Source organism: Zonotrichia leucophrys, chromosome 7, assembly GCF_028769735.1.
Source record: "Zonotrichia leucophrys gambelii isolate GWCS_2022_RI chromosome 7, RI_Zleu_2.0, whole genome shotgun sequence".
Taxonomy (NCBI): domain Eukaryota; kingdom Metazoa; phylum Chordata; class Aves; order Passeriformes; family Passerellidae; genus Zonotrichia; species Zonotrichia leucophrys.
Genome location: NC_088177.1, coordinates 12,791,741 through 12,809,451, shown reverse-complemented (window position 1 = coordinate 12,809,451; position 17,711 = coordinate 12,791,741). Strand labels below are relative to the sequence as shown.

General features: G+C 50.7%; 2 protein-coding genes across 2 annotated transcripts; one reads left to right on the top strand and one right to left on the bottom strand.

Annotated features, from left to right (window-relative positions):
* The first annotated feature begins 3,189 nt into the window (after positions 1–3,189).
* Positions 3,190–8,147, top strand: LOC135450308 (maestro heat-like repeat-containing protein family member 6). The gene is made up of 14 exons (XM_064718353.1): positions 3,190–3,272; positions 3,364–3,510; positions 3,670–3,818; positions 4,076–4,223; positions 4,421–4,608; positions 4,698–4,835; positions 5,184–5,298; positions 5,472–5,609; positions 5,863–6,039; positions 6,166–6,321; positions 6,476–6,577; positions 6,848–6,950; positions 7,038–7,094; positions 7,830–8,147. Exons 2-14 carry the CDS (start codon positions 3,394–3,396, stop codon positions 8,033–8,035), a joined length of 1,794 nt encoding a protein of 597 aa, XP_064574423.1. The 5' UTR covers positions 3,190–3,272; positions 3,364–3,393; the 3' UTR covers positions 8,036–8,147.
* Positions 8,148–10,000: 1,853 nt separating this feature from the next.
* Positions 10,001–17,440, bottom strand: NUP35 (nucleoporin 35). Its single transcript, XM_064718867.1, has 9 exons — positions 17,340–17,440; positions 16,460–16,630; positions 14,402–14,529; positions 13,049–13,109; positions 12,305–12,446; positions 11,871–11,940; positions 11,652–11,780; positions 10,651–10,818; positions 10,001–10,296 (listed from the first exon to the last, which is right to left on the bottom strand). Exons 1-9 carry the CDS (start codon positions 17,371–17,373, stop codon positions 10,219–10,221), a joined length of 981 nt encoding a protein of 326 aa, XP_064574937.1. The 5' UTR covers positions 17,374–17,440; the 3' UTR covers positions 10,001–10,218.
* Between the last annotated feature and the right edge of the window lie 271 nt (positions 17,441–17,711).

Genomic DNA, 17,711 nt, shown 5'->3' with positions numbered 1-17,711 from the left:
CTGCCTCCAGCCCTGGGACTCAGCACAGGAAGGACATGGAGCTGTTGGAGCAAATCCAGAGGAGACCACAGAGATATTCCAAGTGCTTGAGCCCTCTCCTGTGAGGAAATGGTGAGAGCTGAGGGTGTTCCGCTTGGAGAAGGAAAGGCTCCAGTGAGACCTTAGAGCCTCTTCCAGTGCCTAAAGGGCTTCCAAGAGAGACTGAGAGGGGCTTTGGACAAGTGCCTGGAGGGCAAGGACAACAGGGGAATGGTTTCACGCTGCCAAAGGGCAAGGTTAGATGGGATTAGGAAGAAATTCTTCCCTATTAGAGTGCTGCGGCCCTGGCACAGGCTGCCCAGAGAAGCTGTGGCTGCCCTGGATCCCTGGAAGTGTCCAAGGGCAGGTTGGATGGGGCTTGGAGCAGCCTGGTCTGGTGGAAGGTGTCCTTGTCTGTGGCAGGGGGGTGCAATGACTGTCACTTGATGACCTACCACTGCTGAGCATGTGGCACTGCCAAGCACTGGGAGAAACAATGAGGAAGCAATGGCCTGAGAATGGGGATGTGCTTCAGGCTTCAGTTCTCTGAGGGGGAAGATGAGGCAGGAGCCTGCTGACTGCTCACATCTTCTGCACAACACCATCCTGAGACGGAAGGCTCCCTCCAAAACAGAAGAAGACTCCTGGCTGTCTATCCCTATATCCTACCTAACCCCCCAACAGCATCCTCTCTGGGACAAAGGCTTCTCTCCTCTCAGGACAGAAGGAAACTGCTGATCCTTTGTAGGGTTTGACCCTACAAAACCCCTCCTGGGCAGGAAGGCTCCTGTCCCTCCAGAACAGGCACTGAGATTGTGGGCAGGAAGGAACAGAAGACTTGTGGCTAACTGTAGCATCTCAGGTGGGTGAGGGGGAAAGCGGGATGCCATGGGAGGACACCCTTGTTTGAGAAACATCCTGAAACTCTTCCCCACAGTCCTCTGGTTTCTTCTGGTTCTGTATGTTAATAATCTCAGAGACATCATCCCTGTTCTCCTCCCCAGTTCTGGAAAGTTCACTGTTTCTAGCTTCCCCATTGGCATGCCCTTGGCTTGAGGATACAGTGGAGGCTTGACGCTCCTGCACTGTATCCCCGTTGATTGTTTCCTCCTTACTCTGCCTTCCTTCTACCACTAGTCCCTTTAGCCATTGGCCCTAAGACTGTGCTACCCCACCTACTCCTGACTGTTTATAAACCCTGCACCCTTCTCTAGTCGGGGCTCTTCTATCCCTGAATTCTTTCAGTGTGCTTGTTATTGAACCACCCACAGAACTGGAACTTGCATACAAAGAGCCCATCCTGCTTTCTCCATTGGCCTGTGTTTATCAACTGACTGTGTGAGGGCCTGGTGCCTGCCTGAGCTATCCACCTTCTCCAGAGGAAGATGCTCTCGGGGAGGGCGACTGTCCAGGCATCATCTGCCATGCAGTCACAGCTAACCACCCCTTCTACCCAAAAAGGGCAGGGAGCAGCCATGGACAGCATCAGCCTGTACCAGCTGTTGGACTCTGCTATCGAAGGCGAGGCTGGCATCAACTTTGCAGTCCTGTGAAAACTTCTGCAGGCCATGCTGGAACAGCAGGAGCCCCTACTCATGGTCTCCCCACTTCCTTAGCAGTGCTTGTCACTGTCCTCCCTGCACAGGCATTGTTTGAACCTGTGGCAGCAGGTCTTTGCCACTAAGATGGGATTCCATGATCCAGCACGGAGCCTGCCTTGGGCAGGAGGTGCTGGATCCATCCCGGCTGACCTGGCTGTGTGATGGACTGCACAGGGCAGGATGAGGGATCCTAAGCCATGGGTTGTGCTAGGGTCTCCACGAGGAGGTGGGCAAGATGAACACAGAACAATCCAGCATGGAGCAGGACATAAAGATGATACAGCAAAGACTTGGCCAGCTGAGCTGCCACCTGTTCCCCCAGGAGGCAGTTGAAGGCCCGACCCCTCCTCAGGGACTCTGCCACAGCTCCTGCTGCCAGTGCTGCCCAGGGGACAGAGCAGCATTGGTGCTCTGGGCCACACATCCCATGCCTGTGTCACACCCCTGTGAGTGTGCCAGCCACCCAGCACCGGGACTGGTCCCAAAGAGGCCGTGGCAGGGCCTGTGGAAGGCCCCGGTGCCCTTCCTGCTCTGCTGCGCTGGCAGCCGTGGGGGCTCATTCTGCTGCCCTGAGCAGGCAGAGCAGAGGAGCAGCTGCTTCTTCTTGGGCTGTTGCTAAAGTTCGTGCTGGTCTGTGCCTTCAACACTTGGGGCAAGGTCTTGCCTGCAAGCTGGGGCAGTTTGGGTGGGGTGGGGGTGTCCCCAGGGCACGTGGAGGTGTGTCCTGGGGCTCTCTGTAACACAGTGCACCGTGGTCACCGTGGGATGGAACAGGACAGAGTGTGCAAGGGTGACCCTTTGTGACACGTCGTGCTGTAGGTGCTGGTGACGCCACGGCCACGCCACAGTGCTCGGTGCACGCTGTGGAACAGAGCAGTGCTGTGAGGAGTCCCCACACAGCCACGTTGTTCCTTGCTTTTCCAGGCGTTCTCTGTGGAGGTCACCTTGAGGCCACACTGGGGGTCTCGGTGACCCAGAGCCTTCCCAAGGTTTCTCCGCTGCAGGTGCCCTGAAGGGCAGTGTGTCAGACTTGCTAACCAGAGCCTTTACAAAATGTTTCTTGTCACTGTGGCAGGAGGCCTTCAGGCCAGGCTGCAGGACTTAGTGTCCTGCAGCTGTTCTAAGCCTTCCCTATTGTAGCTCTCTTCAAGGCACAGCTGCAGCCCTCGCTGCCCTGCAGCTTTCCCAAGGCCTCTGTCCTGCAACTTGCCCTTAATCCCGACATAGACATGGCAGAGAGACCTCCCACCCCACCCAAGAAGGTGGAGAATTGCCCTTGTGGTGCTGCACTCCAGCGACGTGCTGACTTGGAGCAGCTGCAGCTGCTGCAGAAGAGTGAGTGAAAGAGCTGGGCCACAGGGCTGGCCTGGGCCACAGGGCTGGCCTGCAGCCAGCTCCACCCTGCCCCATCCCGTCCCTTCCCTGCGGACATGCCCATGGATAGGGCAGAAGAGGGGCTGGGGCTGGGACCCCCTGGTAGCCTGGGGCATCCTGGGGCTGTCCCTGCCTGGGGAGACTGCAGGGCTGGGCTGTGCTCTCTGGCCTCTCCTGCAGCTCCTCAGCTCTGGCATTCCTTGCTCTTTGCCAGATGCAGCCAAGGACCCGGCACAAGGGCTGGATCCTGCCCGTAGCTGCTGGCACTCTGTAAGCCAGGTACTGAGAGCCATCCCCTCCTTCTGAGCCGAGCATCAGCACTGCAGCACTGCATGGATCAGGCCTCTCTTCCCTGTTCCTTCTTTTGCAGAAGCTCACAAACTTCACTTGGTGTCGAGAGATGATCAGCATGTTCACCAAGGGTGCAGCAGAGGCTGGCCCCACAGCCCCTCAGAGCATACCTCCTGCTCCCAGCCTGGATCAGTTTGGGGAGAGAGTTGTCTCCACTCCCAGTCAAGTAAGCAGCCCGTGGCCAGGGCTGGGTGTCCCCAGCAGTGCCGTGGCGCCTCAAGCCTTTGAGGCCCGGCCCAGTGTGGTGGCAAGGGAAGCACTCTCAGGGGAAGCTGGGCAAGTTGCTGCTCTGGCAGCTCTGCAAGTCTCCCTGTGCCTCGTGCAGGTGCCAGGCTTTGTTAGGAACATGCACCAGAGGCTGGCGTCCAACGAGCCTCCAGACGACTGGCTGTTCATGGACATCCTGCGGCTGACCGAGGAACAGCCCACTGATGTGGCAGTGACCCTGCTGCGGTGCGCCCCAACATGTGACAGGTACAGGGCCCACCTTCCTTGGGGACTCAGGCCTAGCCCGGTACAGCCAGTGCAACGGGCTCTGCTGGACAGGCAGAGAGGTGCAGGAGCCACTGGAGCCTCCATTTCCCAGCGCTGGCTTGTCAGCCCACAAGCCTCCTGACGTGCTCCCTGCCTACCCCTCAGGGCACTGTGGCTCTGCCATCTGGGCCCTTGTGGCTGCCCAGGCCAGAGTGCCCCGGCTGAGACCCCCGTGACACCCAGCTCTGGTCCTGCAGAGCTGCTGCAATCATGTGGAAGACCATTGCCTCGTCAGGAACGTCAACGGAAAAGGTGCTGCCCACACTGCTGTGTGTGATGGACGGCTGGCCCATGCAGAAAATGTACACAGCTGATGGGGACAACAAGGATGTCTTTGCCCTGGCTGTGAGTTTCCATAGCTGGCCTTTGCTTGTACGCAGGTTGCTGCTCCAGTGCCTCTCCATCCTCTCCCCCACTGCAACGTATCTGCCTGCCTCAGGCACTGGGCTGACACCTGCCTTGGGGGCAGGGTTCAGGGGCACCAGGCCGGCTGCTCCCCACTCCATGTTGAGTGCTGTCTCTGGATGGTTTATCCTTTGCAGGCAACCAGGGTGATTTGGGAGATTCTCCGCCTGCCCTGGTGCCCAGAGCCATTTGTGGAATATTCCCCCCATCTCCTTGTGGCTCTGCTGTACCAAGTTTACGCCAGTACAGAGCAGATGTCAGAAGAAGTAAATACTTTCTGGAAGAAATGTCAGGAGGAAAAGGGCATTACTGCCAACCCCAACAGGTGCTCCGTGCCAGTCCTCCTGTCACTCCCACGTCCCCAGGGCTGCAGGCTGGGGTCCCAGCATAACCTGCGCTTTGCTCTGCACACAGCTTTGTAGTGGGCACTGTGAAGTCGTTCCTGTACCACCTGCAATGTGTGAATTTACTGATGGCTCTGGAACGGAAGTGTGCCTGGGACACGCTGCTGCGTGCTGAAACCCACCACTATGCAATGGGTCTGCTGGCCAGGTGAGACCTCGTTCTGCCCACCGCCCCTCTCCTTTGTGCCCGCATGGCCCCGCGCAGTCCCCGCGGTCATGGGCGCAGGGGCCTTGTCCCCAAGGGAGGGATGAGCGGACTGGAAAAGGCCGGCACAGGAGGGGGCCCGGGAACAGCCGCCTCCCAAAGCGGCAGGGCCTTGTCCCCAAGGGAGGGATGAGCAGACTGGAAAAGGCCGGCACAGGAGGGGGCCCGGGAACAGCCGCCTCCCAAAGCGCCCCCGGGCTGCTCGGGAGCAGACCTGAGCTCTGTGAGTCGGCCCTGGGACAGGTTTGCCCACCTGGCCCCGGAGCACCCGTGCCTTTTTCTCCCCTCCAGGGAGATGCGCCGTGTCTGCCAACCTTTCTGCTCCTGCGTCGCACTCCGCCTGCTCTGCCGGCTCAGCCGGGAGGAGCCAAGCTGGGAAATGGCCTCCCTGGCGTTCCTGGTGGAGGTGAGCGCCACGGCCAGCGCTGCCTGGCTGAGCTGCCTCCCAGCCCTCTGCCCTCTCGGAGCCGCAGCTGCCTGGGACGCTGCCCGTGCCCTGTGCTGCTGCCTGGGCTGGGCCCTGTGCACTTCTGAGCTCCTGCCAGCTGGGCACCTCTGTGCCTGCTCTGTGCCTTTCAGGTCCTGGATTGCCTAGATTTGAATGAATGGGGTAACAACATCCTGGAGATCTTGACCAAGCACCTGCTGAGCGAGTCCATGGAGATGCGACGCCTGGCCCTCAGAGGCCTCGTGATGCTCAGCAAAGACCCCTCAATGGTGAGAAGGAGGCAGCAGCTGAAGCTGTGCTGGCAGCGTGGGGCTGGGGCAAGCAGCCCCTTGGGCTTGGCTGGGCTTTGGCAGCTGTGGCAGCTGCTCCCAGCTCTCCAGGGTCGCTGTTCAGCTGCCTGAGTGCTTTGGGACAGCCATTGGCCTTTAGACTCCATGGCAGGCGGGTGGGGTTGCGCTGCTGGAGCAGCGCTGGTGGTGAAGCTTTTAATGGATTCACAGCACAGCCTTGTGTTCCACATAGGCCAAAAAAATGTGCAGCCTGTCTGAACCCCTCATGGATTTCCTGAGGAATGAAGACATAGAGGTGGTCAAGATGAGTCTGTCTGTGTTCACAAATATACTCGTGAACAAGGATATCCTAACATCCTGCCCCACAGCCCCCAAACTGGCTGCCGCGCTCCGGCCCCTCTTTGACAGTGTAAGGCTCTGTGCCCCCAGCCATGGCCCCTGGCTGCTGCCCACAAGTGGGGTGCCCTGTGGCCTGTTGGGCCTGTGCACAGGGGGGCCTGGAGAATCCAGTGCTGAGCTTTTTCCTTTCCAACAGGACAACAATCAAGTGCAGTGGCTCTCCATTGGCCTCTACAAAGATGTGATGGAATCAGTAGTGGAAAGGGGAAAACAGGCCCTGAAGCCTCTTGTGAACGAGAGCCTGCTTCCTCTCTTCTTCCACTGCTACGACGAGAACCGGCGTGTGGCACAGGTGAGGCCTCCTGGGTGTCCCCTTGGGAGAGGCTCAGCTGTCTGCCCAGCCCCTGGCACCTGACGGGCTCCAGCCTCCTCCCAGCCCTGGCACAGAGATGCGGCTCCTGTGCCCTGGGCCGCGGTGCCATCTCTGGCTCTCTGCTGCCCTGCAGACCTCTCGGGAAACGCTGCTCTCTGCAGTAAAGTTCCTGAAGAGAAGGGATCTCAGACAGCTGCTCAAGTTGGATGACCCGTGGAGCTTCGCCGAGCACGTGGTAAGGACAGGCTGGAATCCCCAGGCCAATGCCTGGAGAAGCCGCCTGCCCAGGGCACGCAGTGCCGCGGGCAGGGCCACCAGCCTGCGCCCACACGCCGCTCCCTTCCCTGGGCCGTGCGGGCTCTTCTCCGGACCCCTCTGGCCCCCAGGCCGGTGCCGACCAGCCGGGCCTCAGGGCTCGGTGGGCAGGGGGGGCCGTAGGGAGCGCCCGGCCCGGGGGCAGGGCCCGCATCAACCCTTTCCCTCCGTGCCCTGCCGCTCTCTGCAGCTGGCAGAGGACAGGAGCCGAGCGGCCGAGCACCTGCGCCAGGCCCTGCCCTACCTACAGAGCCCACAGGAGCCCGTGCGGGAGGCGGCCGTCAGATCCATTGGTGAGCCACCAAGGCGGCTCTCGCTCCCTCCCGTCCCCGTGGCCTCGGGGTCCGGGCCAGGGGCCGTGACGGGCTCTGTGTTCCTAGGGACCGCCGGGATGCTCATGAGAGGACAGCGGGAGGAGCTGCAGCTCATCTGTGAGGGTGAGTGAGGCCGGCGGGGTGTCTGTCTGTCTGTCCGTGGGAGCTGCCAGGGGAAGCTGCACGGGGTGTCTGTCTGTCTGTCCGTGGGAGCTGCCAGGGGAAGCTGCACGGGGTGTCTGTCTGTCGGTCTGTCCGTGGGAGCTGCCAGGGGAAGCTGCACGGGGTTGTCTGTCTGTCTGTCTGTCTGTCTGTCCGTGGGAGCTGCCAGGGGAAGCTGCACGGGGTGTCTGTCTGTCTGTCTGTCCGTGGGAGCTGCCAGGGGAAGCTGCACGGGGTGTCTGTCTGTCGGTCTGTCCGTGGGAGCTGCCAGGGGAAGCTGCACGGGGTGTCTGTCTGTCTGCCCGTGGGAGCTGCCAGGGGAAGCTGCACGGGGTGTCTGTCTGTCTGTCTGCCCGTGGGAGCTGCCAGGGGAAGCTGCACGGGGTGTCTGTCTGTCTGTCTGTCTGTCCGTGGGAGCTGCCAGGGGAAGCTGCACGGGGTGTCTGTCTGTCTGTCTGTCCGTGGGAACTGCCAGGGGAAGCTGCAATCCCTGCCCCGGCTGCGGCGGCTCCGCTCCTTGTGCGCACGAGGGGCAGCGTCGGGAGAGCACGGAGCCTTTTCAGAGATGTCATTTGTGGCCAGCACCCTCCAGCTGATCCTTGTTGTGTCCTGCTTCCTCCAGGCCGTGGCAAGAGCTGAGTGGGCCGGTCCTTTCAGGGGCTTTCCTCACTCTGGCCATGGCTCTGTTTCTTTCAGCCCTTCAAGCCCTTAACACAGATGAGAGCCCTTCCAACACAAACCTGATTGTTCAAGTCATGTTGGATGAAAGAGCTACATCACTAAGTTCATCTTCTGGATCGAAACAACCAGGACAGCAGCAGATGCCATGCAGGAGGAAACAAGCTGGAGATCAGAGGGGAGAAGCTGGAGCTCCAGGCCCAGCTAATGCTGGGCAAGTCTGAGCTCACCTTCCCTCTTTACTGGTCCTGCTGCCCTCAGAACCTGCCTGTTCCCTTCTCCCAAGCTTTGCCATTAATAAACATTTCAGCTTCTTCACCTCATTGGTATCTTTGTGGAGCTGAAGTGGATCAAAACCTGAGCCCTGGAGCACACAGGCCCCGTCCTGCCGTTCTTTTCTGTGCTGCGTTCTGTGCAGAGAAGCAAAGCACATCAGGCTGGAAAGGTCCCTGCCCTGGAGGTCTGGTTTCACAACACTGTGAAAGGCCTAAGGGTCTTGCTGAGCACACTGAAGGTCAGCAGTAGGACACAGAGCCTGGATTTTAGAAGAGTCAACTTCAGTATTTTCTGAATCCAGCCATGAGGGATTCAATGGCAAGCATCCACTGGGGGCAAAGGAGCTTGGAATGCTCTAAGTTAATTCAAGAACAGGTTCCTTGGAAGCACAGCAGTGGTCCTTCCCTACAAAAGGGAGAGGAAGAGGGCAGAAGCAGAGACCCCCCTGATTTCCAGTGAGCTTTGGGTGTGCTAAAAGTGAAGCAAATCAAGCAGCAGTACAGGGGCTGACACGACTGCCCCACTGTACTGAGCGCTGTCTGGCAGTGCTGGGATCCTGGGTGCAGTTTTGGTCCCCACAACTGAGGAATTACAGCTCCTGCCTCGTACGCAGTCAGAAACCCAACCAAGTGAGACCAGAGGGGGGAGGCCCTTCCAGTCTCTCTTGGGCATATGGCTGCCAAACAGCTGCTGCTTCTTCCTCCTCCTGTGTTTGGGGTTTGCTAATCCCAGAGCCAGGTCGGGCTCTGTTTTCCAAAGACTGTTCAGAACAGGCATGAGAAGTGCTCTGTGCAGTGGGGAGCCCTGCAAGGTGCTTACAAGAGCATCTAACCCAAATCTACCCTTTTGCAGTTTAAATGTGTGGTTTTCTCCAGTAAGACAGAGCTCCTCTGGCTCTGCCAGTGCCTGTTCTGCTGCCTTTGGGCTACCTAATGTTGGGATAAGGAACTTGCTCCAATTCCAGGGTCTGCAGTGACAACAAAGATGCTGAATTTGAGACTGGTAAGTTGGTATTGTGACTATATAAGGCTAAGCTGGAGTCCTAAAACTCCTTTGATGCTGTGAAGTTTGCTCAGCAGTTGAGAACTTGAGTACAATTGTAGTTTTTCTCTCAGCTTTGAGAGTCACAGAATCCCCCACCAGTTTGTGTTGGAAAGTATTTTAAAGATCCTGTAGTTCCAGTTGCCTGGCTCTGGGCAGGGACACCTTCCATTAGAATTGGACTAATCCATCTTTACCTTCCCTCTTCTGGGTTTGGATCTAATGTGGCTATATCAGCTGATTAGATTTTGTAGCTCAAAGAAATAGGAGCAGGACTTTCCCAATATCCCATCTAAAGGCACCCTCTGCAAGTGGGAAGCCATTCCCTCAGTCCCTCCAGGCTCTTGCCCAAAGTTCCTTTCCAGCTCTCTTGGAGCCCCTTTAGGCACTGAAAAGGGCTCTAAGGACTCCCTGGAGCCTTCTTTAGGCTGAACAGTCCCAGTTCTCCCAGCCTACGAGTGAAATGCTCCAGTTCTTGGACCACTTCCTGGTCCTTGCTGGCCTCTTCTGGACTTCCTGGAGGTCCCAAAGCCAGCACAGCTTGCACAGACAGAAGCTGCCCTCAGCTGCCTTAAGGGAAGAGCACACACAAACCTGCTGTTGGCAACAGGGAGTTGGGGAAGAGCAGCCTGGCCTCCCAGTGCTGCTAGAAAACTTCTCAGCTGAGGAATGAGTTTTGTTTCACTGAAGCCAGCAGCTCCCCCTTTGGCTTTAAACACAACCAAAGGCACAGTCATTGATTAGAGGCTGAATAAAATGATGTATTCCAGTCCTGCCCACATCTCCCTCAGGGAACTGACAGGCTGCTGGGTTCAGACAGCTTTTCTTAATGAGACAGAATATTTTCACAATGATGCCATCAGAGAATAAACTGGGGTAAAGCACTTTTATTTACACTTACTCAATTTGTAAAACCATGTGTCCACTGCCATCATTTAAAGTGCAAGCTACATGTCTTCTGAATAAACCGAAGGCATACCAGGTGCTATGTAAGGTAAAATACTGCCACCAGTAGTTATACAACTAACTACAAATGCCAGTAGCATGGTTCAAACCCTGACCAGCTTAGTGTCTTACTTCCTCTTGAATATTACCAGCCAAAAACATATTCCATTGCTTTGGATACAATACTTTCATCTTTCCTAGGAGTTTGTCTGTCAGAAACCACCTAGAAGGCAGGGAGAAAAACAAAAAGAGAAAATACAGAGCATCAGTCAACATGTAGTTAATAGTTTTTACACTAAGCATTTATTTCTTCTTTTCCTAAGTCCTACTATATTTTGACAAAATATGTTTGAATGTTCAAAACAAGCCCTTAATCCCTGGAAAAGTGCCAAGTCAATAATTAAGTATTTTTTAATTATTATTTTAGAGACTGAACAGACTGAGCTTGTACTGGAACCACGTCATTAAAGAACTGACAGCAAAAGGTAAAGGTCACATTGAAGTTCATGTCTGCAAAGGCTCATAGAGGTAAGGGGAGACAACACAAAACCAAATGTTTCTATTTCCCTTCAAGTACCTGATAGTCACTAGTGGAAGCCTTATATGCTGTTGCCAGAGGTCTCATGGTAGAAATCCTTGCACTGTTATTTGCAAGTTGTGTTGGTGTGCCAGCAGATTTTGTAGGTGGAGTGAAAATCGAAGACATTGAGGATGTAGAGCTTCTTTCATAGTTTTCCATCAGACTCTTAAATAGAGGGTTAATATGATGTAAACAAATACTGAAAAGCAGTATTCCAACCTTTATAATCTAAAATTATCTACTATTTGAATTTTTTTGATAAAACATATTTGGATCCCATTACTCTTTAGTATCATATATCCTTAAAGGAGACAAAAAAAAAATCTGTGGAGAATGACTGAGGAATGACTGTTATTTTCTTAAGCTAATGTACAGTACTCAGTGCAAAGGGCTGCAAGTATTAAAGGTCAGGATATTGCCAATACCTAGACACTAATAACTCATGGTAATATTAAGACTACAAAACAGCCATGTCTACCCCCAACTACTGCTTACAAGTGAGTGATCATGTTTTTGTAGGAGCAGGTAGGAAACAGGATTGGGATTTCTTTGCTAACAAATTTTCAATCCAAAGTACTAAGATCAATTCAAGAGCCAGAAGCACAAAGTCACATAAAAAATAGAGAGGTACAATTAGGAGCAGCCACAGTCTTAATCTGCCATTAGGTATCTACTGCAGGCCCTAAATTCCAGTCAGGAAACTTATCTCAATTGTGTTTTATATTATGGTTTCACTTCCTTGTCTCATACAGCAACATAATTGTGTGCATTGTAACTTCCAAGGAGCACAGAGATTGCTCATAATGGTCTTTCTCAGCAGGAAATGTGGACAAGTATTTAAGAAAAAACTTATGTAAATGTGTAACAGACTATATCTATATAGATGATCTACCTACAATTTGCAATTCCAAAAGAAAAAAAAATTAAACACATCAGGGAAAATAAAAAGCAAGGCCAAAAGCAGAGTGCCTTTGAACTAAAAGCAACTATTAACTTACTTTATCTATACAAGGCTTGACACCAATCATGATAGATTCACCAAAAATTTTTCCATCTTTGCTTAAGGCTTTCCGGGCTTGAAGCTTAGACTGATATCGAATATGCATCCAGTTTCCTGCATTGGACATCTGAATGAGATGAAGTGAAAATTGTGAAATGTAGTTTTTAAAATGCTTAATTCACAATGTTTCTGATTTAAGTGGCAAACTAAGACATACCACATGCTTTAATATGTTTCCATACTGAGCAAACTGTAGTAGAATATAGGAAGCTGATGCTTGAGGAAATCTGGAAGACAGAAAAAAGTACTCAAAAAATTATGAGTGGTTTAGGAATTCAGGTGTTGAGAGACAACCCTATGAAGTCTTCACAGAGATGCAGAAGAGAGCACTGTAATATCAGAAGCAGTGACTTGATATAAAATACCACCTTCAGCACACACCCCAACTGCAGAATGGTGCCTTTGTAACTAGAAAAAATCATGTGTAGCTCAATCTAAGATGCCTAACTTAAATGTATCTGTTGGCTTGCTTTAACCATAGCTGTAATTGCAGCACATACCAATGCCAGACAACACCAATGCCCAAGGATTTTTCTCATATGCTCTAAAGACTTCACCCAGGTTTTTCTGATACTTTGGAAATCAACTTACCCAAATACAGTTACCCATGTGTCATCAAGCTGATCTTCTGAAGTAAGGGAATCTCCTTGAGTATAAAAAGGATCCAGCTGAGCAGGAGATAGAGTAGTCTTCTTAGGCTGCCCAATGCTTGCAGGGCTGAACATGCTTGAAGCTGTTAAATTGAAATGGCATTGCGGAACAAATTTCTTTTGCAAGACAGAGGTTTATTGGAAAATAATAAATTCAGTGTCAAGCATTTCACTTGTATATGGAAGAGTTTGATGGGGATTTACTCACAGACAGAACAAGTAAATCAATCATAACTTCACATCTGCAAACACACTAGGAAGTTTTTATAACTAGCAACCTAGTGTTCTCTTTGACTTCAAAACACCAATAGCTTAATACAGTTGCCAAATAGGAACAGGCCAACAGAATAAAGCTTAGCAAGAAGCCACCAGTTCATACACAAGATATCAAACCTTGTGAAGATGGAAGGCAATCCATCAATCTCCGCTTCTTCACTCAATTCCAACCACCTCTGTGCTCAGTTCAACACCACATTTGGAACAGGGAACACGAAAAGCTGCTTGAAACTCAGTCTCAGAGTGAATAATTATTTCCTACTCACACCCATGCACCTTTTGAAAAGCTAACCAATACACCACCTCTTCATAAACTAGCAAGGAACTGATGTAGCTTGAACAGTGATGATTTTTCTGTATTAAAGAAAGCAGTAAGAAAAGAGAATAGAAATTTTGACAGGACATCTACCTGCTCCTGGAGTTGATGGCAGAATTCCAGTGGATGGGCTCTGTGATAAAGTAAAGCTGGCCTGCATTAATATACAGAAAGTAACAAATTATTCTTATAGGTATACTGCCCATATCAAGTGATTTAAACATTCAGGTAATAATATTAATTATTTGCCTTAAATTATTCCTAACTTTTCAGAGAACAGATATTTGCATGTATATTTAACAAAAAGCTTACCAAGAGCTATTAAAGAAAAGTTATTTGACAGCATATTTGACATATGCTTTGTGAAACAAAGTAGCTTTAAGTATCAATAATCAGAAGCATTCTTAAAATAGTTCATGTCACTACTGCTGCACTGTAATAATTCACACATTGATGTGCATCCTGATGGGAAGGATATTAGTATCCTAATTTTATCAGCCTTTTCACTGCCTAAAGGGTTCAGAAATCATGGGAACTTTTCAGAAGGCAACACTCAGTACAAAGACTGCTCATTCAGTTTAAAGTGTTCTCCTTGCATCAGAAGAGTTCAGTGAAAAAGGACCTAGTATTGCTTCATTAGTTAGTTAAGCAGCAGAGATTATTATAAAATTTAGCTCACAGAAAGTTCAGTGTTTCTCCTTCAAAATTAACCCCAACTGTTTGATTAGATATTTTATTCAGAAAAAAATTCTTTCTGTTTCCCTAAGTGCCTCTATTGCCTTCTAAGAGGTAATCACAGAAACCTGGAATTATTAAGGTTGGAAAAGATCTCTGAGATCGAGTCCAACCATTAACTTGACCCCTAAGCTGTGTCCCCAAGTGCCACTTGCACACATTTTTAAACACTTTGAAAGATGGCAATTCTAACACTTCCCTAGGTGTCCTTTTCCAGTGCCTGCCCACCCTTTCAGTGAAGGAATTTTTCCTGATATCCAATCTAAACTTCTTCTGGTGCAACCTGAGGCCATTTTCTCTTGTCCTATTACTCGCTACCTGGGAGAAGAGACCAGCCTGTACCTTGCTACAACCTCCTTTCAGGTTGTGGAAGGGTCCTTCTGGCAATCAGCAGCCCAATAAACTTATGAGAAAGTGCAAAGCTGATAAACAAAGCTGAATTTGAGAACATAACCAGCTTGCATAACTGAGGATCACTCGCATTTTTCACTTCAGGCTGAACTGAAAATTGGCAATAACAGCAAACTGCTTCATGACCACAGCTCTTGTTTGAACAGGTACACCAAACAACCTGGTCTAAGCAACAGCATGATCTCTAGGCTCAAAACTCATTTTCTACAGCAGTTTATACAGCTAAGTCTGAGAATTCACTGAGGCAGTAAGCTGCTTCACATTTTCTGCTAAGAACAGGCCAGTGCTGAAGACACTTACTGTTCTTCTTAAGGTCAGAGGTGTTGATCCAAGCCCAGGACTAGATAACTCCTCATATATGCTTCTAACTGGTGGAGCACCACCTTTATCCTTATGTGAAGGGACTACTGGTTGTGGGGGAGACCCTCCTGCAATTCAAAGGAACAAGAGAAGAGCATGAGAAAACTTCTAATTTTGCTTTGGTGCTACTTGTTCTTGAAATTTCAGTAATACATTGAGCCATGCCCTCATGTTCATTGTTGTTGAGATTTGATTGTTTCACTGGAGGTTTGCAGAACCATCTGTCCTACCAAACTGCTCAGGTTTGAATGTTCATAATACAGAAGTCTGATTTAGAACTTTCAGACCTCTTTATTAACCCATTATATTCGCTGTTTACATGTTCTTTCTCTGAAGTCCTCAGCATGGCTGTATCTTTCAATTTTAAGCCAGGCTAGAAATCTATTTTAATTGTTTCAGAGACTAACCTGCCTATAGTACAGATGCAACAGCAAGATGTATAAAAATTGAGATGAGATTTATAAAAATTGAACCATACCAAAATGTACAGAGACATTGCAAATTACTGTCACATTCCCACTGTCCAAATTCCTTAGCTTCTCATCTAATTTCATATTAAATAAAAATTGTAAGCTCTTGAGAGCAAGGACTAGCTTGCATATAGACAGGATGAAATTAAACCAGCCAGGATGAAGTTAAACCAGCTGCCCTCCCATTTTGTAAACTTTGGGACTTCCAGTAGAACAGAGAATTAAATTTCTTGAAATAACTTGATGTATCTTAAATCTTTGTGTGGATTTACCCAGGGGAAAAAAAATAGTTTGCATCAAGTTTTCACATGCAAAACGTTTGGAAACCAAGCTTTTCCAATCCTAAATGCTGAGCTTTAAGGCTCTACTCTGAACTGTTTAACACATACAAGAACTGCTACTGTTACATGGAATCATGTGGATTGTGGAAAGCACTCTCCCATCAAGGTTTGCAGTTTTTTAAGTGATGTACTTGATCACTTCCTTTGGGAAGTTTGTGTTAGTATCTTACTGGTCACCTTTTCCTAAAATTGATACTCTGAGGCTATAAAAACCCCTTTAAAAACCCATTTGGTGAAATTCACATGATTACTTTCAATTTCATAAATATTTTCCTAAGAGGTTTGTTCCCAGATGTGTAAGGGCAGGCAGACAAGAGCAAGAAGCAGAAGACCAACAAACCTCCAACTATGGAACATTTTAATTTGGAAGGGACCTGGAAAGATCATTGAGTCCAATCCAGCCTGACATTCAAAGAAGAGAATATCTTATTAAGAAAAATTCTTGCAGTAATTTAATCCTCAGTTTTTCCTTCAAAATGACTTCAAAATATTAACACCATCAGATGTTAAATAATGCCAACTGATTTAGTACAAAAGCCAAGTTCACCCATGGCATGTCAATTACTCTTTCATTCTTTTCAGAGAAGAAAATAGATGTACAATACTAACATGGGTAAGAACTTCTCCTAGTCTGATCAATTAGGTGGCTGAAGAGAAATGAGCATCTACAGCTAGGAAAAGTCACTATTCCAGTCTAATGACAGCAGACATCAAGTTTAGCTACAACCATTAGATACTAATTAAGAAGTTTATTTTCAGTTTTTCTCCCCCCAGTTTTTGTAAGTTTGATAACCTGTAAGTTTCCTTTTAGAATTCAAAGAAATAGAAAAATTTCTGCAAAGAAATCAGCAGTTTGCACAAGCTGCATTTCCTTTGCCAGCAGGTATCTCTGTTTTCAACATCAGTGTATGTGCAATTGACTTGTAATAAGTCATATAAATTGGTTCTGTATTAGGAGAGGTTTATTGCCTTCCCTGTAAAACAAACTTTTCCTGATACCAGAACTGTCACATTTAAAATATTTATTATAATTGAATACAGAGTTCACCACTTACTCAATTAGTGGAGTTTGCTTACAGAAAGATCTAAAACTATAAGGATTCAAGTCTGCAGCAGTCACGCAGAACAATGAGACAAACCAATTTTATGCTTTCAGGACAATTTTCCAACACTGAACAAATTCTGACCTGCGAGTAGTGGAGACCTTGTTTCCATGACACCGACTGAAGGGCCGTATAAAGCACGTGGCTGCGGAGTCACTGGTGCAGGTAAGTCACCCATCAAAAACCCAGGGAGGAACTGAGCACTAGTTCCTTGTTTTGGAGATGTCGGGGAGCCAAGAGTCATTGGTTCAGCTCCTGAAAACAAAAGTGAAAGACAAGGCAGCTTTTTCCATTGTGGGCTCCATGAAAGAAACATAACACAAGATACAGGAAGTGATTAAGATCACAGAATCCCAGAACTGTTAGGCTTGGAAGGGACCTCTGGAGATCATCTACTCCAAACCCTGTGCCAAGGCAGGGTCACCCAGAGCAGGTACACAGAAACGTCCCCAGGTGAATTTGGAATATTCTGGAGGCTCCACAGCCTCCCTGGGTAGGCTGTTCCAGTGCTCGGCTACAAGAAGCTCCTCCTGACGCTGAGCCAGAACTTCTTGTTTTGATTTACGGCCATAACTCCTCTCTGTCCCTGGGCATCACCGAAAAGAGCGTGGCCCCACCGCCTCTGAGATATTTACTTGTATCGATGAGACCAAAGCCGGTTTAATCATTCATTTTACAAGTAAGCCGAGTTCATCACAATGTTGCATTTTTCGCAATTTTAAGTGGCGGCCGATCGATCTGACCCCGCTCCCCTTTCGCGAACCGCCCCTTCCCTGCGCCGTGTCCCACCCCGGCTCAGCAGCATCCAACCCCCGCCCAGCGCAGGGGCTCGGTCCCGGCCCCACAGCCCTCACAGCGGCGCGGGAACCCGCGGGGCGCCCCCGGCCGGCCCGGGCAGCGCAGCCCCCGAAGGGCGCCCGGCAGAGCCGGAGCCCGGCCCGGGGCAGCCGCGGGCCCAGTTCACCTGCGGGCGGCAGCTCCATGGCGAAGGCGGCCATGTCGGCCCGGAGGGCGGGAAAGAGGCGGCGGCGGTGGCTCCGCCGGGCGCTTTCAAACCGGACGGAGCTTCCTGCCGCCGTCACTTCCGACCCAGCCCATGAGGACAAAGCGGGGCGGGCGGAGCCCCGTCATGGGGTGAGGGTGTCGGGGTCCGGCATCGGTTTGTGCCGGCCGGTCCCCTCAGGGCTGCCTGGCAAACGGTCCCTCAGGGACGGGCGGGTTGCGAACGGAGCTGAGGGAGCCGCGGGCGCTGTTACCAAGGGCTGGTCCTGGGCTGCTCCCGCGGGCTGGGAACTCGGAGCGGCCTCCCCACCCTGCCTTCCCCAGGGAAAGGGTG